Source organism: Malus domestica, chromosome 13 (genome assembly GCF_042453785.1).
Source record: "Malus domestica chromosome 13, GDT2T_hap1".
NCBI lineage: Eukaryota > Viridiplantae > Streptophyta > Magnoliopsida > Rosales > Rosaceae > Malus > Malus domestica.
The window spans coordinates 1672455-1696738 of NC_091673.1; the positions used below are offsets into that span (position 1 = coordinate 1672455).

Here is a 24284-nt window from a genome sequence, read left to right on the forward strand (position 1 = left end):
TCATATTTTATACCATCCCCAGCCGAGGAGGCCAACAGGTCATAGTCATAGGCCAAACATAATTTATTATTTTAATTAAATTAAACTACCATATTAGAATTTTTTTTTTAAATTCGTCCAAAAAAAAATTTCAAATTCCAACAGTAACCTGACGGCAACATGACGTTAGTTAGCTGGCGTCATTCAAATAGGGTGAGTTGGAGGGCTGGCTGGCTAGTTGAAAATGGCCAGCCCACTGGCCTGGTTTGGGGGTTTGGACTCAGTGGGGCCCACAAGCCCTTTGGCCTAGCCCTCAGTTAGAGACGGTTTTCGTGTCATTTCGAGCTATTTTTAGCTCTATGGCCCTTTGGTCGGATCGGTTGGAAATGACCTTAGATTGGGTCAAGTAGCCTTTTGTTCGGCCTCAAGTAGTGGTAACGCTCACCACTTTATTTATCATCGTTGAATAAATTTAAATTTTTCAAATTTATATTTATCTACTAGACAGTTCAAAAAACGAATAAATATGAAAAGTGAGCAAAAATATTCCCGTTAAAATTTCAAACGCATGAACATGGATTAGCTGCATTCTCATTACTGTACTTGCCGACATCCAAAATCATGCTCAAAGCCTCCAAAAATTATAATTTTGAGAAGAAAAGAAATTCTAATTAAAGCTTAAACAAAAAGTTGACTAATACACTGTTACATTAAACAAAGTTGACTGATATATTTTTCAACATTTAATCAGACAGAGTACGAACGAGCGCACATTATATACAAACTTACAAAGTGTGTCTCCACTCTCCACCCGCTCTCAATTCTCAAACCCCCAAAAATGGCAACCCTAAAACCCGACCCGCTCCTTCATCGTCTTCGAAACGCCGATGACCATAGGCTGAAACGCTTCAGGCGCAGGCTCTGCGACGCCGTTTTGGCCCGCATTGCCGCTTCCGAACCCTCCAAACCCATCGACTCCGACCGCCTCAAGTCCAACATCGAGCGCGGCCTCCGGCTGCTCATCCCGGCATTCCACATTCCGAATCACCCTCCTTATGCCTCGGTAAATTTCACTTTAATTAACACAGCAAAGTTGTTTAATTTCTTGTTTCACTTCATTCAATATATTAAAAGTGCTTTTATTGTTGGGACTGCTTTTGGAAGTAGCCTATCTGCTCATAAGTACTACAAGTGTTGAAGTTCTTGTAAAAAAATTTAAGTGCTTTCTGGAAAAGCACCTGCTCAGAAAGTGCTTATACGACCGAAGTTAGTTAGAAGCGTTTTTGTTTGTCCTGAAGGGCTAGTTTGGGACTGCTTCTAAAGGAAGCATTTGTGCTCAAAAGGGCTTTTGCTAGAAGTTCTTTTATTGTAAACATACTGACAATTTTTATCAAAAATCCTAATTGCTTCTCCCAAAAGTCCTTCTTCACCGTAGAAGTGATTAGTAAGTTTAAAGTGAGTAGAGCCTTTTTTCCCCCTCTTTTTGTGTGTAGTGTGGTTTTACGATCTCGTTTGTTCGCTTTGTGTTTTTGTTTAATGTAGATGATTCAGAGGGCAATAAAGGTGTTGAATGAGGATGGTGGGGCGAGTGAGGGGGGCATATCGGAGTTTATCAAAAGGGAATACAAGGATTTGCCATTGGCACATGAAGGTTTTTTGAGGCATCATTTGAGGAAGCTTTGTGAGAGTGGAGTGGTTGTGAGTTTGAAACGTGGGAGGTACAATGTTGCGAATCAGGATGATGAAGATGATGATGGGAATGTGGAGGATAGAGAGTGCCATAGCAAAAGGCGGGAGGGGAAAGGAAGAGTACCGGGTAGACGGCAAGGAGTTGAGGATGAGGATGGAGGTAGGGAGGAAGAGGCGCATAAAAAAGTGTTTGGAGAAAGCATTGCAGAGATGCAGCTAAAAGATAAAGGTGACGCGGGGGAAAAGCAAGAGCATTTTGGAGTGACTGAAGACCAATGTGAACCAGAAACAAAGCAAATGCAAGTAAGTGGAGGACAATTTGTTTACATTTTTAACTGCTTATCTGGTAATCTTTTGTTTGGTTTGAATTTTGTTGAGCAATGCTGTTCACGTATCACCATTATTGCATCTTCACTTGATATTTTCTTCTTGTATCTTGTTTTTTACTTTCCTTTGATTTTTCTTTTCATCATTAGCACTTTAGTTCTTTTTTTTTTGCTGCTGGCAACATTGTGTGTGTAATTTCTGTTTGACAGTGCAGATGGCAAGCAAGGAGTTGGATGAAGGGGGTTTGAGTGAAGAAGGAATAGTGGCATTTGTTGAACCGAAATATAACCATGGAGAAGTGGTTAAAAAGGAAACGGTAAAAGAACATATTGAAGCTGAAGTGATCAAAGAAAATCATCATAGAAAAGAAGAGCAAAGTAGGAAGATATTTAAGCAAAGCGAACCACAAGCTCAAAATGTTAAAGTCGGAACTAAGATATTGGGCATAAGTTTGGAAGGTGGGAGGTACGATGTTGGGGTTAAGGATGGTGGTGATGGGGGCGTGGAGGACAGAGAGTGCAGGAGTGAAAGGGGGCTGGGAAGGGTACAGGGTAGACAGGGCAGAAATGAGGATGGAGGTAGGGAGGAAGGGGAGCAAAATGAAGGTTTTGGAAAAAGCATGATGGTGGGAAGACACAATGAAGAAAAGCAAGAGCATTTTGGAGTGACCGAAAACCAATGTGAATCGGAAATGAAGCTAATGCAAATGATTGAGGAACAATTTGATTTTGAGGTACGGCCTGCGACTTTTCATTTTCTGCCTTTGGTTTCTATTATATTCGTATTTACTTTGCTTATCTGGTAAATATTTTTTATTGGTGATACTGTATGGAAGGTAGTAGGCTCACTCAACTAAAAGAGAAATATTGAAACTGCCAAGAACAATGAAAACCCTTCGTGACTTTCAGTTTGTTGTGGTTTCTGTTTGACAATGCAGAGGGCAGGCATAGAGTTGGATGGGGAAGGGGGTTTGAATGAAGAAGCAATAGTGGCATTCCCCAAACCAGAATATAACCCGGGGAAAGCAAATACAAATGAAATGATAAAAGAAAAAACTGAAGCTGAAGTGATCGAAGAAAATCATCACAGAGAAGAAGTGCAAAGTGGGGAGACCTATGAGCAAAACGAACCACAAGCTCAAGAAGTTGAAGTCATCGAAAATCACTGTCATCCGCAATCAGTAAAAATCAGAGAGTCTGGAGATGTAGTCCAAGGGCAAAATTTTGAGGTTGGAAGTAAGATATTGGAATGCCATGGTGATGAAAACCCGAAGACTCAATTAAAGGGACCCTTCGCTCCTGATGGTCAGCAACAGAAACCACCACTGCAAGGACAAGTAAAGGGACGTAGAGGAAAGCCTCGTAAACCAAGAAAAGATTCGGAAAGTTCTTGGCAATGGGTACCCTTTGTTCCTGAAAGTCCTCATGAGGAGCAGCCACCAAAGCGTCGAGGCAGGCCTCCTAAAGCTAGAAACAATGTGGATGTAAGCACTAGGGCATTGGTACCTGAACATGATCAAAATGAGCAGCCACCAAGGGGCCGAGGAAGAGGGAGGCCTCGTAAGCCAAAACAAGGCGGAGGGGAGCCTTCTCTACCTTCTCAACCCCATCATCCACAGCAGCAACCGCAGCGCAGAGGCAGAGGAAGGCCTCTTAAACCAAAATTAGTTGCAGAAAATGCTGAGATCCCAGAGAAGCTTGAGATTGAGCAGTTGCAGTGAGGACCAAAAACAGAAAAATTGCTCCAAATGCGTCCTGGAAGTCGTAGTGACATATTGCTCTCAAATAGGAAGTCACAACTTGTTTTCTTTGCCACGGGCATGAATTTTTATCAGTGTGTTGGGAATGTGGTCTGTTGTACCAAATGTTCTAAAACAAGTGCATGAATTTTTATTTTCAAATATCTAATTATTTGTATTATGACACGTAATAAACTGAGTTGTGTTTTTAGCAAACAAAAAATCTCGCCGTGGACACACCTCTTAAGCTTATTCCAATTGTGATTCACGTACTTGTATAATAAAATATCAACCTTTCAAGAGAAAATTAAAATTAACAGTTTCGATTATAGATAAACCACGACACAATGTGCAATCGTGGCGCGGCAGCAAGTGTTACCCAAATAAACAACTAGGTGGTCGGCATCTTATCCAACAGAAAAAAAAATTAATTGGTAACTTAGGAAGCCAGCGATGTTACTCATAATGTTTTAATATTACAAACGGCCCGATTGATAGACAAAGACAGAGACAGAGAGAGTCTTTGAAAACTCGGACGTTTCCCGAACCAGCAAAACAGGGAAAAAAACAGAGTACATAGGAAGAAAACGCTCCGCAAAACGCGGGCAATAGATTCATCGCTCTCGATTCTCGACTCTCGACATGGATGGCATTCGCCGCTGGTTTCAGGGCCTTTCTTCTTCTTCCGCCGATCACGGTGATGTTTCCTTAAACGACGCCGTCGAACGGCCACCGCCGTCATCGGCCAGCACTGATGAGGAGCAGAGGGAGTTGATGATGACGGTGGACCTGGACATGAGTGGATTGACGCCCATCAAGGTGCCGATGAGGACCAATCACAGAGTCGCCACTATGGACCATCATAAGGTCAGCCGCACTAGTATTACAGACTGTAACCCAGTTGTTGCTCTCAAATCATAATATATTCTCTCTTCTCTCTCCTCTCTCCTCTCTCCTCTCTCTCTCTCTCTCTCCCTCTCCTCTCCCTCCCTCTCTCTCCGTGGTTTTCTGATAAGATAAGGTCCGCGTTTCTAGGGGATTACAGAGCTGAGTCGGTCGCCATAACTTGTCTTTTGCTCAACTGATTTTTTGTGATCAATTTTAATATTTTTCGGCTTCCATTCTTTCTTTCCCTCATGACTCTCTCTCTCTCTCTATTTCTTTTTCTTTACTTTTAATTTTTTTGACTTTTCTTCCGTTAATTTTTACTGTTGTTGGTGATCGCTCATAAGAACATTTCTGTTGACAAGTTCAAATCTGCACTGCTGTATCCTGCACACAGATATACATACATACATACATACATACATACATACGTACATACATACATCTGATGGGTTCATATCCTTGATCATTTCATACCTGTCATATCCTTTTCTGGGTTTTTTTTTTTGGTTCCCGGAGAGGATCAGGAAATCTTATCTTCTGGGTGGTTTAATTGTTGTCTGATACTGATATACATCGAGGTTCTTCAAAGTTTCCTTTTTTTTTTTTTATGTAAAATCCTTTTTTTTTTGTTTCTAATTTGGCTGATAATTCAGAAGATGCTGGACAAGGAATTTTTCACAGAATATGGTGAGGCGAGCCAGTACGAAATCCAGGAAGTGATTGGGAAAGGTAGCTATGGAGTTGTTGCATCTGCAGTTGACACTCACACGGGTGAGAAAGTGGCCATTAAGAAGATCAACGACGTCTTCGAGCATGTCTCCGATGCTACGAGGATTTTGCGCGAAATTAAGCTCCTTCGGCTGCTGCATCACCCTGATATTGTCGAAATCAGGCATATAATGCTACCCCCTTGCCGGCGAGAATTTAAAGACATATACGTTGTGTTTGAGTTGATGGAATCTGACCTTCACCAAGTTATTAAGGCGAATGATGATCTCACTCCCGAGCATTATCAGTTCTTCTTGTACCAGCTTCTTCGCGCCCTCAAGTATATACATACAGGTTTGACGATCATTTTATTGCACTACCATGGAATTTCCTTCGTTTTCGCATAATCTATGGATCTGATGACCTTGTTTTCTTCTTTTTGCAGCAAATGTCTTCCATCGAGATTTGAAGCCGAAAAATATACTTGCTAATGCAGACTGCAAACTGAAAATTTGTGACTTTGGGCTCGCTCGTGCTGCGTGTAATGACGCTCCATCAACCATTTTTTGGACTGTATGTGTAAATCTTATGGAGGAAAGAAAAAAAAAAAAAGTTGTGGATTGCCATTGATGCGGTAGTTATTAGCCTTTTTAGCTTCCTTTTCGTTCTTATTGCTGTATTTTTCCTTTTGCTTGTTCCAAGGATTATGTGGCAACTCGATGGTACCGTGCTCCTGAACTCTGTGGTTCCTTTTTCTCCAAGGTGAGTGGAAATATGGTGTTGTGAGATTTTCAGCTTACAGTGATATAAAATGAATAATTTGCTGACAGTGATATAATGCTCTTTGCTGCAAGGCTTTCTGAATGTTTTAACTCCGATAATTTTCGTGCAATTTGTTCTAAAACTAAACCCTTTTAGATTTCGGCTAAGCATTTTGTAATTTGTATATGCAGTACACCCCTGCTATTGATATATGGAGCATAGGGTGCATATTTGCAGAAATGCTAACAGGAAAACCGTTGTTTCCCGGGAAAAATGTTGTGCATCAATTGGATCTCATTACCGACTTACTTGGCACTCCTCCCACTGAATCTATTGCAAGGGTTTGTTATCTCTTTTTGTCGATGTCATTTTTTATTAGGACAGTGTTAAAAGAACTTGTTCCTGTGGGATCATCTTAATGACTGCAGATTCGGAACGAAAAGGCCAGAAGATATTTAAGTAGCATGAGGAGAAAGAAACCAGTTCCTCTCTCGCAAAAAATCCCAAATGCGGACCCATTGGCTCTTCGTTTGCTTGAGCGTTTGCTTGCTTTTGATGCTAGAGATCGTCCTTCTGCTGAAGAGGTAACGTTTGTTTGCTTTTGATGCTAGAGAACTTCTTCTGATAAAAGTCATTGCTTTCTTTACAGGCCTTAGCAGACCCATATTTTGTTGGATTGGCAAATTTGGACCAGGAACCGTCCAGACAGCCCATTTCAAAGCTCGAGTTTGAGTTCGAGAGGAGTAGATTGACAAAAGATGATGTGAGAGAGCTAATTTATAGAGAGGTATGACTATCGTCAGTGATGGTTTTCTTCGGTGGCATTATCCTTCACTTCTTCTTGTTGGTAATTTCTTTCCTTACCACCTACTCATAGCGAATGTTCTTATCGTTCAGATTTTGGAGTATCATCCGAAGATGCTGCAGGATTACCTTCAAGGTTCAGATAATATTGGCTTCATGTATCCAAGGTCAGCATTTGTTCGTAAAACTACTACTTGTTCATGATGCGCATGCTTGCATATGTTTATATCGTGATTTCATATTACATGAGAATACGTATAGTGAAAATTCATCTTGTGTCCACCAGTGGAGTTGATCGATTTAGACGACAGTTTGAGCATCTTGAGGCACACTACGGCAAAGGTGAAAGAAGCACTGCGCTTCAAAGGAAGCATGCCTCGTTACCTAGGTAAAATTTTGAACAAATTGCGTTGAATTCCTTTTTTTTTTTTCACTTCTACTCGAGTTCCGTTATCATCTTCACAATATTGATGTCTTTCCATTATTGTCCATAGGGAACGAGTGTGTATGTCGCAGGATGAGGCTGCGGAGCAAAATGGTAACGTTAAAAAGAGTACAACGGCTTCAGTGGGTCGTGCAGCTGTTCATAGCCCTCAAAGGTCTCAGGAGGTAAAAGTACCAGAACCAACATATCAAAATGGATCAACTATACCGAATGGCGTTAATAATCCAAACCATAGTCCCCACAGCCTGTGGAGGAGCGATAGCATTAGCGCTTCGAAGTGTGTGGTTATGAAAAGCCAGTACTGCGAGGTAAGAGTTCCCGGATTTTTCAGTATATTTAGGTAGCTGCCTCCCGATTTTCTTTGAAATCCAAATTTGTAAATGCACATTGTCCACCTCTGCAGGAAGATCGAATTGCAGGGCGAAACGAAGAGATGGTCAACGTGCTGTCGTAGAGGATTGCAGCAGCAGCAGCATACCGCACTACAACTGGTAGTGTTATATCTGATAAGATTGAGCCTGCACTACCAAGTGGGGATGGATTTATTTTGTTTGCCATATTTTCCCGATAATTTACGGTCGTTTTACCGCGGACTTGCATTTTATTTTCATTTTCTTCTGTTTTCTTAGGGCCAGAAGGCAAATGCCACTCATTTGGCAGTTATACTATATGTCAAACCTATATGATGATTTGTTCTTAAACCTATGTGCCGGAAGAATGCTAGTAAAGTTCACAATTGCGGTACTGGAGAGCTGTTAATTACTTTGATTAATTGTGATTAGGAAAGCACAAAAACGGATTATTCGGGAAAACGCTTCATACAACAAAAACGGATTGTTCAGGAAACGCTTGTTACAACCATGATTTAGATTAAATGTATGTTGTATTGGGTGATTGAACAACAAAATGATTCAAAGGAAGTTCCAGCATCATGGGATTCATCTGCTCTATAATCCTCACATCTTATGATTGGCATCGTACATTACCAGCACGAGCGTCAAGTTTCTTAGAGATATGGTATGCGATGTTCTACTTATCTTCCGGCGAACAACGCTACTTCTATCCACTTCCATCGAGCTGTCCGTGCGATAGAAGGTGTGCCATGTAATGCTGCAACCATGCAGACAAAATGCATAAGTGAAAAAAAACACTGAATGAGCTTTCATTCTATGTAACAGTTTACCCAATGAATTGTTGAAGTCAAATTTGGAGCATCAATACATAACTGAGCTAACAAGAATCATAACCGCTTCTTATGAACGCTGAGGAGAGTTCACAAAACAGGTCAATCGACATAAAAGTGCACTCTACCCTTACGTTAACAAAGACGAGGAGGGTGGAGGAAGCAGTTTAGCGAGCGTATAATGGTGCTTGTTAACGCTCGCATAAGACCAAAGGTGTCTCTTTTGAGCTAGCTGAAAACCCTACAAACGACTCCTATAGCCATTCGTTTAGGAAAGAAAACAAGCATAACAAACGTAAATGTAGATAGTCACCGCTCTGGTAGGGGTCGAAACTTTATTTTCATGAAAATGTTTGATGCAGTACATTTTGTATGTTTGTCTCCTTCAAGAGAATAGCATTGTCAAATTTTCGCCACGATTGGCGCAGTTTGTAATTGCCTTACGATGGGAACATATGAAGTCTTAAACCAAAACCGAGAACCATTCTACCCTACGGGATACGAACAAGATGGAATGACGAATGAGAATGCTTATGCAATTTTTCTAGCTTCTAAAAACGAGAGATGCTGAATCCGGAAGCATCAAAACACCAGCAACAAAAAAATTTGTGCATTAACATAGCAATTCTCACAAAGAAAACAGAATATCAAAACGTAATTAGAAATGCAAATTCAAGTAGAATTGAGTAACATACAGCATGGTACGCATAGGGCCCTTTCCCCTGTCGCTCGAAGTGTTTGGCCATAATGCAATACTCAATCGGACCCCATTCTTCGTTTTCGAAACAATTACCAAGCGCAGCTTTATACAACTGTGCAACAAACCAAGAATTATTCACATAGCATATCAAACATTCAATTTTTATTTGACAACACGATATTCTGAACTACTTTAATCTAATACAAACTCGGGGTGCAAAGGCACGGACACATAGAAGACGAAACTAACACAAATCAAATCAAACACATAGAAAGCTAAAACCTTTTGCATTCAAATAAGTAGAGTTCTCTCACAAACCTTTGCTGTGTCCGTCAAGAGCTCGGTTCCAGCTGGGTAAGAAGCATAGAACTGGTCCGCTCTCGAAAACCCAGCTCGGGTTCTGCAACACCAAACACAAATACCATGGATGACAACAGTTAAAAACAACACCAGCTTCAAAACCCAGAAATATTTTTCTTATTTCATACGCGTTCGAGGTAGGTTGTAAAGCGACTCACGTATTGCTTGTGTAAGCGTAGGTCAGGACTGCTGTGAAGCAGTAGAATCCGGCATACGACACGATTCTCCGAAACTTCTGAATCTTTAGAATTTCTTTGCATCCATTGAACACATTCATCTTGATTTGAGACTATAATTTGAGTACCTGAAGGCCAAAACGTTTGGGAATTTTCAGCTCGACATTTGATCAAACAGGTGGTGTGCCCTTCACTTTTCAGGCGTCTTGGGACTGGTAGAGGTTGCAAAATGGCGATATATTAAGCAACTTGGGCCGGGCACTATATGTTTGGAACCCGGCTGGGCCCAAATTACCTTTTTTTTTTTTTTTTTTGAGTGAAACGATAGCGTTAGACTTTAGTAAGTTAAATGTTAGATTAGTCACCAACGGGGTTCTAACCTACGTCGTCATGCAAGGGTACAACACCTTTCCATCACTATGGTAAAGGGCCACTTGCAACTTCTTCTTCTTTTTTTTTTCAGAAAGACGAGTTAATTTTTTTTTTAATAACAAAAATAGAATATTTCCATGTAGCCCCAAACTAGCGAAATAAGGACATTTAAAAAAATTTACTTATATTTTTATTTTATTGACATAAAATGCTATCATGACAGTGTACTCATGAAGTGTAAGTACTAATCCGAAAAAATGTAATATTACGTGAGCGTGATGATTGCCTTAGGTAATTTGCATAGTTGTTCTTGTACGGTTGTATCCAGAGAAAGCAAGAAAAGAAGTAAGTTGCATAGCCGGCAAGGGCAGTCCAATCAACAAGGCTTGAGGGGAGGAAGGTGAGAAGCCAAAGCAAATGAATGTTACAAGAAACGCGTTCAATTTATTTGGCATCTTCCATTTGGAAGATTCCCATCATTGTAATATGAATCGAATAATTATTGAAAATTGAACTTTAATAAAAAACTTTCAGTACAGTTCATTTTAACGAAAAATCATATTTTTACATTAAAAATTTAATCTTGGTACTATTCATTTTACCCTTTCTTTTATCCTTATTGTTAAAACTCAAAGTTTTTAAATTATTTTCATTAGTTTTCCTTATTTAAAATCCCGGTATTTTTTGTATGATTAGTTTGAAATAACACTATTTTTCTTGTACGGTTCAAAATTGAATGCATCATTCGAGAAATTTTTAATTGTGACGGGAATACAAGTGGTACACCACGTGTTTTAATAGAAGTGGTGGGAAATTTTATTTTTTAAGTTATTAATTTTTTAGTACACATATCTCATCATTTGTATAGTAACACGTGATGTACACTCGTGTACCATCACACTCAAAAGTCTCTATGCAGCAGTCAAAGTGCATGTAGCTACGTGTCATGCAAATGAAGAGTCGTACGTAGCTACTTATCGTCAAAGAAAGTGTCTGCGCTCGCTCCCTCCGCATATCATCGATGGAGTCAAGTGCCAGAAACCATCTCAACCTCCTCTTCCTCCTCCTCCTCTTCTTTCTCCGCCGCATCGCCGCCGCATCGTCCCCCCCTCTCTTCCCCAAACAAGCCCACCCCACCAAATCAGGCTACCTCCCGGTCAACTCCACCAGCGGCTCTGCCATTTTCTACACTTTCTACGAAGCTCAGAACCTCACAACAGACGTTTCCAAAGTCCCCCTCCTCATATGGCTCCAGGGCGGCCCCGGATGCTCCTCCATGCTCGCCAACTTCTACGAGCTCGGCCCATGGCGCGTGAATTTCAACAAAGACCCTTCCGATCCCCTCGCTCTGGAACCCAATTCTGCCTCCTGGAACAGAATCTTCGGCCTGATATTCCTTGACAACCCGATCGGTACCGGATTTAGCATCGCTGCGAACTCCGCAGAGATCCCGAGGGACCAGGACTCCGTCGCGATACACCTCTTTGCCGCGATCACCAAGTTCATTGAGCTCGACCCGGCGTTCAAAACCCGACCCATGTACATAACCGGCGAGAGCTACGCCGGGAAGTATGTTCCGGCGATCGGGTACTATATTTTGAAAAGAAACGCTGAGTTGCCAGCTGGGTCTAAAGGGGTGAACTTGCAGGGCGTTGCGATCGGAGACGGTCTCACAGACCCCATAATTCAGGTGAACACTCACGCCGTCAACGCTTTCTACTCTGGTTTGATCAATGAGAAACAGAGGAGGCAGCTGGAGAAGCTGCAATTGGAGGCGGTAGGGTTCACGGCGGCGATGAACTGGAGCGCGGCTACGGATGCGAGAAACAGAGTGTTGAATACGCTGCAGGACATGACGGGGCTAGCCACATTATACGACTACACGAAGAATGAGCCTTATAAGATGAGTTTGGTGGATGAATTGCTGAGCAACGAGGCGGTGAAGGCGGCGCTGGGGGCCAAAGGGGAGGCGCCTTTCGAATCGTGCAGTGATTTTGTAGGGGGCATATTGCACGAGGACGTGATGAAGAGCGTGAAGTACATGGTAGAGTATCTGCTGAAGGAGAGTAAGGTGTTGCTGTACCAGGGGCAGTACGATTTGAGAGACGGCATCGTTTCAACGGAGGCGTGGATGAAGACGCTGAAGTGGGAGGGGATTGGGAAGTTTATGGCGGCGGAGCGGAAGGTTTGGAAGGTGAGGGGAGAGGTTGGTGGGTATGTGCAGAAGTGGGGGAGCTTGAGCCATGTTGTGGTTTCAGGGGCAGGGCATCTTTTGCCGGCGGACCAGCCGGTGAGGGCGCAGGTGATGATAGAAGACTGGGTTTTGGGCAAGGGGGTGTTTGAGCAGTGCTGTGGTTTAAAGGCCAGGGCATACTGTACCTGCTGAACAGCCCTTGAGTTCTCAGGCAATGTGTGACATTCTTGGTTTCTTGATGGGTGATATTATTGTGAAGTTTAATTTTCGTGGTTATTGTATTTTGGGTGATAATTTTGTATATTAAGCTTGCTTAATAATGTGTATTTGGCTTTGTTCACCGCCACGTGACGTTTCTCATTAAATAATTCATTGTTATGCATAAGTTTTTCTCTACAACAATGTATTATTAGATCAAACACATCAAAGTTATTTTTTGTTTTTAATTCTATTATCATCAAAGGAATGAGGAGAATTCAAAATTATTACAATAATTTAGGAAAGAGAGTTTTGAACATTTGACGCATGGATATAAATCCAACACTCTATCCATTAAGGTAATCTCCAACCAACCCGCCCAAATGGTCATAGGGTAGCCAGCTAGCTAGCCCTTCAATGCTAGAATGTTAAGGTTGACATTTTGCCAACCTTCCAGCTCCAGAATGTCAAGGTTGACATTTTGCCAGCCCTCCAAATCAGCCTTTTTGAATGCCAACGGCTACCTAGTGTTAGCATGACGCCAGCTGACAACAACTAGCTAACATCATGCTGCAGTTAGGTTACCGTTGGAATTTGAATTTTTGTTTTTTTTTTTTGGACGAATTTAAAAAAAAATCTAATTTTTTTTCCTATAAATACCTACACTATACCTACAACATTGAAAGCTGAAGATAAGAAGTGTCACATAGATAAGAATCCTATCTAAAATTTGTAAAACCAATTACATCTCGACACGTGACATTTGAAATCCTAATCGAAAAATTATTAAGATTACATAAAGATAAGAAATCTAGAGAGTTACTCACTTTAGCGACACGTGTCACTTGAAATCCTATCCGAAAAATGATTGAGATTACATAAAGATTAGAAACCTGGAGAGTTACTCACGTTAGCGACACATGTTACTTGAAATCCTATCAAAAAAATTATTGAGATTATACGAAGATAAGAAATATGAATACTTATTCATTTGGCGACCAGTAACATTCAAAATATGTCTGAAAACCTTATTTTAATATGGTAGTTTAATTTAATTAATCATATTAATTTAATTAAAATAATAAATTACGTTTGGCCTATGATCCTTTGGTCCCTTCGGTTGAAGATGATATAAAATATGGCCTAGTACTGTTCATTAAAATATAATTTCTTGCATGACTATAGGGCTAAAGGAAGCTCTTTGACCCTCGTTCGGTTGAAAATGACTTAAGATATTGAGTCAGATGCATAGCATTTCAAGGTTATTTAACTTTACTGTCATCTCAGTTTTATTATAAGTGAGCCACAATGTGACAATTTATTTGGCATCTTGCATTTTGAAGATTCTCATCATTACCAACAACCCCAATGATTCGCTCTACAATTCTGTCCACTTGTGAAGTCTTTAAGCAAGCATGCTTGCCCACATGAAAGAAAATGCTTGATTATTAGTGCGTAATTTTATACTCATTGAACTGTAATTTTGTTTTTTTGATAAAATTACCTTTGTGCCACATGGCATGTTCCAGTGCGTCTAATTTTAAATGTACAGAGAAATCAACGATCAAGATTAATTCAATAGTGAAATTTTTTAATTTAAAGAAGTAAGAATTTTATTATTTTATAAATACGCATCTTCTCCATTTCTTACAATACATTTCAATATTTATGTTTATTACTATCTCCTATATTTATTTTTTACTTTTCACATCTTCTTTTTATTCAAAAAAAAAAAGAAAGAGTGAAAAGGTATAAAAAAAAAAGTTTTAATAAAACACTTCCGATATTGTTCACTTTTAATAAAAAACTATTTATACCTTTCTATGATACTATTCATTATACCTTTAAAAATAGTTTCTTATTAAAAATAAAGTTTTTTTGAAATTTTCGTTAATTTTTCTTTAAAAAAAAAAAAAGAACAAACTTACAAAGAATAATCTCCTATACATTTGATCATTGAGGTTAAATAGAGAACTTTACTAAATTTAAACAAAAAGACATTCCTTAAATTTCTCGAATTTCAATTGAAAAACCAATAAATTTGATTATTGATTATTGAGTTTTTTTAATATTAAATAATTGAATTAAAAATTTATATAAAATATTTACAAATTAATTAAATTTGATCAAAATTAATGAATTTCTCAAAATTTCAATTAAATGAACCACATAAAATTTGAAGTTATTCATCGATGTCTTATGTTTGGTTTTCATCAGAAAAAAATTCGAACCATATTATTGTTAACTTATTGTGAAACTTAAGTATTTGTCTACGTATAGATAATATTATTTATTAAAAAAATTTGTTACATGGACAAAAATGTAATTTGGGATGATTGGGGGAATGTAATGGCGATTGGAGGCGGGTTTGTGAGAGGAGAAAAATGGGAAGGAGGCGGGCAGGGAAGATATGGGAGTCCCAAATTTCCAAATCCACAACCAACCCATCATTCAAGCACAAAACCCGTACTATGATGCCATCGTCTCCCACAGAAGAGTAAAATCTGTGGAAGGACTTGATCTCCAGGGCTTCCATGGCAGGGGGTCCTGTAGAAAACCCACAAGTAAATCAGAGCCATTGATTCATTGCTCTGCCCTTTTGCCTCAGCCCTTTGATTCATTCAAACTTGAGAAAAAAATTGCAGAAGGAAGATATGAACATAAACCCAAACGTCTGCTAACACGCTGTGACGCTGCGCCCTCTCTCTGTCGAAACCCTAGCTGAAAAACTTTGCATCTCACTGTATTTATAATCGCTAAAATGGCTAAATTGCACTAATAGCTTCCGTATTTACTCGGTTTTTCAGTTTCGTCCTTGTAACTTTTCAGAAAGGCCCAACGGGGTTCGTGAGGATCTGTCTGGGCCGGTAAAGGCCCGGCCTTTTCTGAACGAGTAAATCGAAAAACAGAGAAAAGTATCCTCAGACATGGAGTGAGAGATATCTAGACGACGGAGAGAGAGAAAGAAACAGACTTTCCTTTCAGTTCCGAGCCATAATCTGGTATTTTAATGTTAAATCACAAATTTGACGTTGTCTTGTTCCTTGTCAATGTTAAGAATGTTGTTTCCGAGGTTAATTTTTCCATGTTTTGACACTTTGCATTCTTCCTGTGTACCTGTTTACTCAATCCTGTGCAGGTTTTGATGTTTTTGCTGTTTAGGGATGTCCAGTTCTTGGGGTAAGCTTGCTTGTTGCACATGGCACCCACAGTCTCAGCTGTGCAACCTGTAAGTTTCTAACTTTTCCATTTCCTCTCATCATCAGCCTTAATTTTATGAAGAATTTTCGATTTCCAAGTAAGATGTGGTAGAGTTGCTTACTAAGATGCTTTGAAGTTTTGAACTTACCGAATCGTGTTTCTGTATCGTGCCGTGTGAGAGTTGAGAATTCACGTCAAACTTCAATACTATCGGAAGGAAATAGCTGCAATATCTTACAATTTTCGGTAGCGCGTGAGATTTGAGTGAGAGTTGCAGAATCACAATGCATAGAGTCGGGAAAATGGCCCAAGAGAAACAAAATGCCTGCGGTTTTGAGCATATAGAATGTGATAATATGCTAGTGTCCATGTCCGGCGTTGTGGAGTTTGAGGAGGAAAATAGAGTGCAAGCGTGTGCGGGATGAGAGTGATTGGGAGTGGCTAATGCGTAATTGCTATGTTGTTGTAAATTATTTTGACATATTCTAAAACTATTTGAAAACATAGGGCTAAAGTTGACATCTTTTATATGATGATTGACAAAGAGTTTCCATTTCAGTGCTTCAGCGGGAATGGATTGAGAAGTGCAATTGCTTTTGAAGCTGAGAAGGGATATCGGAATGCTTTGGGTAGAAAAATGAGGTCTGGAAGTTATATACAAAACCGAGCGCAATGGCGTTCTAGGATTCACATAGCCGACCCCACTTAGTGGGAAAAGGCTTTGTTGTTGTTGTTGTTGTTGTTATGACAGCATGTAAGTAATAAGGTGGGCATGCCTATTTCGATTTGCAGGTTCAGTAATTTTCTCTTTTCAACGGTATCGAGATTATGTTCTCGTCCAAAGCATAGTCTTGTCAAAAATAATTTGGAGGAAGTAGATATTTTTGGCATAGCAAGCATCTCAGATCGGTCAAAGTTGCTCAATAAGGTAGGTTTTGTGTCTATACAAGTTTGATTGACAAAAAGTTGTACTGTTTGTGTTTGATTGCTGTAACTTTTTCTGATGTGCATGGATCCTGACTAAGGGAATGCGTAAGTTTGCTCTTCATATTCTTCTGTTTCTTTTTCTTGTAGGTATCTGCTTTGGTTGGTTATGATAGTCTTGATGATTTGATTGAGAATGAAGGAGCTGAAAAGCAGTCCGGTATGCATGTTAGAGATGTCGTAGATGAATTTGATGTCTCCTTGGTGTGTGCACGATTTCCATCAATCATTTTAGGTAGTTCCCCTCGGGTGGAATTGTATGATGGAACCACCAGTTTCAATGAAAGGATGCTTTTGTCAACTCAAAGTGGTGAAGGATTTCTGTCTGATACTATGTGTGAAGAGCAGGTACGAAGATTATCTTTTGTAAATATGGGATTTTATGTATCCTGCTTATACAGGTGTAAAAAATTCCTTATTAAGAGAAGATTCTTAAATACTGCCCTTATTTCTCCAGTCCGCAACTGTGGTTATTGAGGAAAACTCACATCAAACAGTTCCTGTGGAGGAATCTTCTAGCAAGGTTTTGCTTAAATCACAAAATCATACTGGGTCTGTTCAGTTTTCCCTGGACAGTTCTATCAGTTTCATACCTGGAATAACTAAGAAGCGCTGTCGGCAGCTAGAAGACTGTGGCTTTCATACAGTGAGTTTTAGGAAATTATGTTAAAGGACACATTACTCTTCTTATCGAGAATCTGAAAGAAGCCTTGTGTTTGTATTGCTTTGGTTTTGTTTCCATACAGTTGCGGCAATTGCTTCACCACTTTCCTCGGACCTATGCGGATTTACAGAATGCTCAGATGAAAATTGATGATGGACAGTACTTGATTTTCATTGGGAAGGTATTAAGTTCGAGGTATTAAATTTTTTCCAAAATATCTATTGAATTTTTTTTTTGTGCTAACCTTATCAATTGGATGAGGTAAGACCCTACATGTGTAATCTGATAGATTCCAAGTTAGCTTACTCGTTAAGGTTTTTAGTTTGTTTCATAGTTATGGTTCATGAAATAATGAGAAACAAATATGTTTCGAAAAACAATGAGGCACAAGTGGGAATGTAATTTACTTGGTGACCGACACCTTGATGTTTTGACATATGAAGTGATGTTAATCTGTTTCTGTACGAGATAAATGGATATCTAGTTCAATGACATAATGAAGAACATTTCATGACATATTATATGCTAGGATTGTGCTTTTGTATCTCATATCTGGTAAAGCTTCTCTAGACATGTTACATGCATTTATACTTGTGTACGTAGCCACTTATTCACTCACTTTTTGTTGCCAATCTGCGGTAAAGTTTTTGTTTTTAAAATCGATATCTTACCTCTTCTGTTACAGGGGAATCAAAGCTAGTAGTTCTTTCTCATTTATTGAGGTAGTTGTTGGATGCGAAATTATGGACGATGAATCAACTGAGCATTTGAATGATTCTGCTGATGGTAGAAGAAAGAAGACAATTTCTTTGCATCTGAAGAAATTTTTTCGTGGCGCTCGTTTTACTTCTCTACCCTTTCTTAGACTTGTTGAGGGAAAGCATAAAGAGGGGGACTTTGTATGTGTTAGTGGCAAGGTAAGCTTATGGGTTTTTTCTCTGTTGTTGGACTAATTGCTTGCTCCTCAATTTGTTTTTATTGGTTTAGAATGCAATGATATTTTGTGTTATTATTATTATTATTATTTGGACTGTTACTTGGTGCTCAAATATATAGTTAATCACAAGAAGAATATAGTCCAGAGAGTAATATTCATATTCCTTCTGCGCACCTATAAACTATTACTTTGGGCCAGTTTCTACTGGATGGAAGATGACAGAATCTATGTGTAACTCTTCTGTTGTTGTTGGTCTTTGTTTGCTGATTACTCTTTGGATTCCTGTAATGTTACCAGAAATTAGAGTCCTGCATGTGAACTACCTTAAAGACCTTTTGATGAGTTTATGGTCACTCGCTGGTTAGTGCACTTTGCAGCACTTTTAGTGACAATGGATCCACATCAATTGGCTCACCCTTTCATGTGCTGAAACCATTAGGGCGTAAACAGAATCGATTTATGAAATTCTGTACAATTGCTATCTTGAGATTTTATCATTCATTTTCTAATCTTTGTCTTAATTTAGAGCCTTGTACTTACCATGTTGCCTTTTAACATAGGTAAGGACAATGCCTGTCAAAGGTCACTATGAAATGAGAGAATACAATATTGATGTGCTTAAAGATGAAAATGAAGTGTCTTTTCATGCAAAAGGGAGGCCTTATCCTATATACCCTTCAAAAGGAGGTTTAGATCCAAATGTTTTGAGAGACATCATTGCAAGGTCTGTGCCTCTGACCTTTTATGTAACTTCATTTCTAACATCATAACATAACCACTCTCTTTAGCGGGGTTATAGTTTCCGATTCTAATTTAGTTTCCCCTTATTCTAAGTTCTTTATACAACATACCCCAGTTTCTGGGCGCGTGGCTGGTTTCTCAATATTAGAAATCTAATTTTGTGTTTATCATTTATGCAATAACATTACTCCGTTCATCCTATGGGGGTTACTTCTTAGTTCTTTGCAGCTGTTTTGAATTATTTGAACTATGGTATTAATTAGGTAATCTCTTTGTAACTTGCTCCAATATCAGTAAACTAAATCTTTACTATTTTTACTTGTCCCAGAGTTGCACAAGTTTTGGCTGTCGATGTTGATCCTATTCCTAAAAATATCACTCAGGACTTTGGGCTGTTAAGCCTTCATGATGTAAGACACTTCACTTGTGTCCTTATTATCAAGCATATATGCAATTGAAATTCATACTTTTGACTATGGTCACTTATACCCCTGTGAACCTTAGCATCTCAATTGGCATCACTTTGTCTTAGTGTTTACCTGTATTTATTAAAGAACTAGCTATATTTACCCCTTGCTGTTCTTTTAATAACTTGTTTTGGCATACAGAAAAACTTGAGCTGATGTCCTTTTTGCACTAATAATACAGGCGTACAAGGGGATTCACGAACCAAAGAGTATGGACGAAGCTGATTTGGCTCGGAAAAGGCTAATATTTGATGAGTTCTTTTACCTGCAGGTGATGTTGACTAAAATTTCGTAATTAGTTCTCTTAGATTTGAAGTTTGAACTGACCTAGTTGTTATTGCCCGTCAGTTAGCGCGCCTTTACCAAATGCTTGAAGGTCTTGGTACACAAATAGAGAAAGATGGATTGCTGGATAAGTACAGGAAACCTGAATCAAGTGCTGCTTACACGAAGGAATGGTCCATTCTTACCAAGAAGTTTTCAAAAGCTCTTCCATATACCCTTACTCCTAGTCAACTCACTGCCGTTTCAGAAATCATCTGGGATCTAAGGCAACCAGTTCCTATGAATCGGCTTTTGCAGGTTGTAATCTTGTGTACAGGATGTATCCAATTGTTCATATTTGTTACAATATGAAACAGTATTTTGATGCTGATTTTGACGTTCATATCATGTAACTAGAGCACCTGCAGTATATATAAAAAAAAGTGAGGACAAAACATGATAATTTTTTCTTGGCATCTGGTTGAATACAATTTTAAGCCTAGACTTTTGCCCTAATTCTGTTCCTCTCTCTTTTCAAATTGGCCGCCCGTGTTCTTCATCCTAATTACCATGGCATGCACAGTAGGTATACTTGAAACTAAAGGACATTCTTGATTTATAAATGTTGTTACACTTATTTTCAGGGTGATGTTGGTTGTGGGAAAACCGTGGTAGCTTTTCTAGCATGCATGGAGGTTATTGGCTCTGGATATCAGGTTGGTCTTGTTTAAAGGTTTTCATTTCAGACCTTTTTTCATTTATATTTTCGTAATGTAATAGGAGTTATGATCTTTGTTACTAACAGAAGGTAACTGGTTGTTTTTATTTGTTTCATGTAAAGGCAGCTTTCATGGTTCCCACTGAGTTGCTTGCAGTCCAGCATTACGAGCACTTAAATAAATTGCTTGAAAATATGGAGGATGTTGAACGAAAACCTTCAATTGCTTTACTAACAGGCTCAACCCCATCAAAACAATCACGGATAATTCTTGAGGCATGGATTAATGTCCACTTCTTTTGTTTTGTTAAGTATAACGTTTCACATCCTAGTTATTGGCAGTGATACTAACATTGATATTGCGTGTATCAGGGTCTCAGGACTGGAGAAATATCGATGGTCGTTGGAACCACCAGTTTAATATCTGACAAAATCGAATTCTTTGCATTACGCATTGCAGTGGTGGATGAACAACACCGTTTTGGTGTGATCCAGAGAGGACGGTTTAACAGTAAGGTTGTTTGCTTCTAATTGAACCAAGTATTCTAGTTGTGTCCTCTGTGGTGTAGTACTCCACTTTTGTCCTGTATGCAAACTGTTTCATTTAGACCTTATGTAATATGGATGATTAGATTTTGATGGTATTGTTCTAGGAGTTCATTTTGTGTGAACATTTTAGAATGTCCTTGGATGCTGCTTGCTGTTCTCGATGTTTCCATGAAATTTGAAATGGTTCCGTTTTATACTGTAATTCTTTTTGTAAGATGAGCTAACTGAGGCACTAATCCCTGCAGCTATACTATACCTCCATAAATTCTAGAATGGTAGCCGCCAGTTCAGATGTGACCTCAAAAGGTGACAACCATATGGCTCCTCATGTTCTTGCCATGTCAGCTACTCCTATCCCGAGGACACTTGCTCTTGCTTTATATGGGGATATGTCATTGACACAGGTAAGCATTTCTCTTTTCTCATTTGGATATCAGGCTCCAAGACTGTGATTTAAACTTTAAAAATTACATTGAGATGCCTAATCTTAAAGTCTTTTGCAGTGAAAATTTGAACTTTCTTAAGAAATAAACCAATCTAAGATTATTTCTTATTGCAATCAAGGTGTTCGTGCCACATTTAATTTAAAAGGGAACTATATTCAGTTTAAAAGTTAATAGGTATTCTATTTCTTGGTGGCTGCTGCATTTGTATAGGTTGATACCCTGTATTGAGTATTTGTTGATTCTTTCGTTTCTATTTTCTTTGAATAACAGATAACAGACTTACCTCCAGGAAGAATTCCAGTTGAGACATTCATCATTGAAGGAAATGACAATGGATTTGAGGATGTTTATGAGGTGATTGTCCTTGTTTTAACTTTGTTACAGGACTCTAATATATATATATATATACATTTTTTTTTTTGAAACACAATAAAGCCATTTGGTGCAGAAAAGGTTTTGGATTTGAAAAAAAAAATGAAGAACATCACTGGGTTCATCATTTTGTTAAGAGATCATGGTCGTCTTCACAAGATACTTGACAGAATGACAGATATATTATTTTCTTGTTAGACTAGAATAGAAAGATTTTACTAATTCTACCCTTTTGATTTTATTATTTCTGACGCAAATGATATAGCATGTAACAGATGATGCTGGATGAGTTAAAAGAAGGAGGGAGAGTCTATCTTGTGTATCCAGTTATTGAACAATCTGAACAGCTGCCGCAACTTCGTGCTGCTGCGGCAGATTTTGAAGCTATATCTGATAGGTTTCAGGGCTACACTTGTGGATTGTTGCATGGAAGGATGAAGAGTGATGAGAAAGATGAAGCATTGAGAAAGTTCAGATCTGGAGAAACAGATATACTGCTTTCCACACAAGTAATTGAGATTGGTGTTGATGTTCCGGATGCATCTATGATGGTTGTTATGAATGCTGAGAGATTTGGGATAGCTCAGTTACACCAACTTAGAGGACGAGTTGGACGAGGAGTGAGAAAGTCTAAATGTTTACTATTAGTATCTTCTTCCAGTAGTCTAACTCGGCTGAAGGTCCTGGGGAAATCGTCAGATGGTTTTTATTTGGCAAACATGGACCTTCTTTTACGTGGACCTGGTAACTTGCTTGGCAAGAAACAGTCAGGACATCTTCCAGAGTTTCCTATTGCAAGATTGGAAGTAGATGGCAATATCTTACAAGAAGCGCATCTTGCTGCTCTGGTAAATAGTACTCCTGCTGTGTCCTTTTAATCTTATAAATTCAGTGATAATTTCTTGGTTACCATTCTTTTACATGGTTCTATTTATTAGACTATTAGTACATAAAACTAATCTGTGTGCAAGAATTTCTTGCTGTTTAAGGTTTAATTATTTTATGGTACAAATGCATAGTTGACTCTGCAATTCATGTTTGGTTGATGCTCTGGTTCATGTAGTATAACACATGCGGTGATTCTTTTTGCAGAAAGTTTTAGGTGCTTCCCATGATTTGGAGCAATTCCCGCTGCTTAAGGCAGAGCTTAGCATGAGACAGCCGCTGTCTATTCTGGGTGACTGAGTGTCGTGGTAAAATTTGGAACCTTGCAAATCTATACAAGATTCTATTGGTTGTATTGATGGCATCTTGTCCTTTTTTGTGTATTGCTTTCGGGAACCATGTCGTGTATACCATATCTGTTGCAAGCTTGATGCTTCTGCGTGATTTCCTTAGCGGTAATCCCAACTCCAACTTCAGGGTTGTACTTGTGATCTGAATTAGTTTGATTAGAAATACTTGTACACAAAGAACAGTGATGTCTTGCTGAAGATGTTTGCTCGATTTCTTAGGTTGCCTCCTTGGAATAGAGCAAAGTCGTGACGTAGAGTTAAGGGGAGCAACTGGTAATGGCTAGTCATGAAAAACGTTGCCCTGGTCGAATTTGGAGAGCAAACACTGAATATGCAGACATGCCCATTTTTGCACACCAGCGAAAAGGAATGCCATATTCAAACGTGCTTTTTGCCATTGAAGTAGATTGTTAATCACTGTTTAGTAGGCATTTTTTTACATAATTTGATATGTCAGCATCCTAACAATCCGCTTGCTTGAATTTCGAAGAATTCTCAAAGATGTATAAAGAAAGTGAGTAATCTGCTATGTAATTTTTATGTTTTTGCTTCTGTTAACGTTTTGATCTCTTCCTAGGTTTCACATGTTTAGGAGATTCTTTTCCTTAATCGACTCGTCTTCTCTACGAATTTCTGTTTCAGAACGTAACGATTTTTCGACGAAATTCAGTAATTTTCATTGAAAGACTGCTCCTCACGTACTTCCTTGTATAGCTCTCCTTATCTGCTGAACATCCTGCCCAGAAAAGGACTTGAGAATATATTGACACAAATTATTGAAGAAAGTCAATGCGAACATTTGTAGAAAATGAAATCTTTGTCGTTCTGTTGGACCATATGTCGCGTAGAGATATTTAAGGTCCATATTTCTTTTTTCTGCAATGACACGCAAGTAAAAGTAAAGAAGAATACGATTATATCATAGTGTTTTATGACGACTTGAAATTTTACATTATCATTTGAGACTTTCGCAAAGAAAAATAGTTTCTTGAAATTGTCGAGGAGTATACATCAGAATGAAGTCATCGAAATTGTTGAGGATTATCTGTTACTTCAAAGTTTGACGTTAATTTTTTTATCATCATTATACATCATTGTATCAAAAACATGGTGTGTCAAAGAATTTATGAAGAATCTTATTTTTGCGAGAGTCTCTTTAGCATTTTTGTTGAGTAAGTTGATG

At 38.8% G+C, this 24284-nt stretch overlaps 5 protein-coding genes across 11 annotated transcripts; 4 read left to right on the top strand and 1 right to left on the bottom strand.

Annotated features, from left to right (window-relative positions):
- The first annotated feature begins 722 nt into the window (after window positions 1-722).
- LOC114820642 (uncharacterized) lies at window positions 723-3956 on the top strand. The gene is made up of 4 exons (XM_029091690.2): window positions 723-1042; window positions 1522-1971; window positions 2210-2728; window positions 2933-3956. The coding sequence occupies exons 1-4, from the start codon at window positions 818-820 to the stop codon at window positions 3713-3715; spliced, it is 1977 nt and encodes a 658-aa protein (XP_028947523.1). The 5' UTR covers window positions 723-817; the 3' UTR covers window positions 3716-3956.
- LOC114820643 (mitogen-activated protein kinase 12-like) lies at window positions 3888-8084 on the top strand. 6 transcript variants are annotated; one of them, XM_029091691.2, is made up of 11 exons: window positions 3888-4600; window positions 5275-5683; window positions 5775-5902; window positions 6032-6091; window positions 6283-6432; window positions 6520-6675; window positions 6741-6878; window positions 6989-7062; window positions 7182-7283; window positions 7390-7648; window positions 7744-8084. In XM_029091691.2, exons 1-11 carry the CDS (start codon window positions 4376-4378, stop codon window positions 7792-7794), a joined length of 1752 nt encoding a protein of 583 aa, XP_028947524.1. In that variant the 5' UTR covers window positions 3888-4375; the 3' UTR covers window positions 7795-8084. The 6 variants fall into 6 exon arrangements, with proteins under 6 accessions (XP_028947524.1, XP_028947525.1, XP_070667126.1 ...); XM_029091692.2 differs by having other exon boundaries at window positions 5278-5683; XM_070811025.1 differs by lacking the exon at window positions 3888-4600 and adding an exon at window positions 4626-4754 and having other exon boundaries at window positions 5278-5683.
- Window positions 8085-8146: 62 nt separating this feature from the next.
- On the bottom strand, window positions 8147-10524 carry LOC103451577 (uncharacterized). Its single transcript, XM_029091697.2, has 4 exons — window positions 9742-10524; window positions 9542-9623; window positions 9219-9335; window positions 8147-8450 (listed from the first exon to the last, which is right to left on the bottom strand). The coding sequence occupies exons 1-4, from the start codon at window positions 9858-9860 to the stop codon at window positions 8400-8402; spliced, it is 369 nt and encodes a 122-aa protein (XP_028947530.1). The 5' UTR covers window positions 9861-10524; the 3' UTR covers window positions 8147-8399.
- Window positions 10525-10865: 341 nt separating this feature from the next.
- Window positions 10866-12710, top strand: LOC103414379 (serine carboxypeptidase-like 50). The gene has a single exon (XM_029091269.2). The coding sequence runs from the start codon at window positions 11153-11155 to the stop codon at window positions 12515-12517; it is 1365 nt and encodes a 454-aa protein (XP_028947102.1). The 5' UTR covers window positions 10866-11152; the 3' UTR covers window positions 12518-12710.
- Window positions 12711-14833: 2123 nt separating this feature from the next.
- On the top strand, window positions 14834-23659 carry LOC103451580 (ATP-dependent DNA helicase homolog RECG1, chloroplastic/mitochondrial-like). 2 transcript variants are annotated; one of them, XR_003767914.2, is made up of 20 exons: window positions 14834-15525; window positions 15663-15752; window positions 16284-16366; window positions 16517-16652; window positions 16799-17056; window positions 17166-17354; window positions 17455-17567; window positions 18058-18289; window positions 18870-19033; window positions 19379-19460; window positions 19699-19788; window positions 19866-20099; window positions 20426-20497; window positions 20623-20775; window positions 20872-21015; window positions 21294-21452; window positions 21765-21848; window positions 22142-22714; window positions 22959-23206; window positions 23321-23659. XR_003767914.2 is itself a non-coding variant. In XM_029091330.2 (20 exons), the coding sequence occupies exons 2-19, from the start codon at window positions 15723-15725 to the stop codon at window positions 23049-23051; spliced, it is 2889 nt and encodes a 962-aa protein (XP_028947163.1). In that variant the 5' UTR covers window positions 15383-15525; window positions 15663-15722; the 3' UTR covers window positions 23052-23059; window positions 23321-23659. The 2 variants fall into 2 exon arrangements, 1 of the variants encoding a protein (XP_028947163.1); XM_029091330.2 differs by having other exon boundaries at window positions 15383-15525; window positions 22959-23059.
- Window positions 23660-24284: the final 625 nt, after the last annotated feature.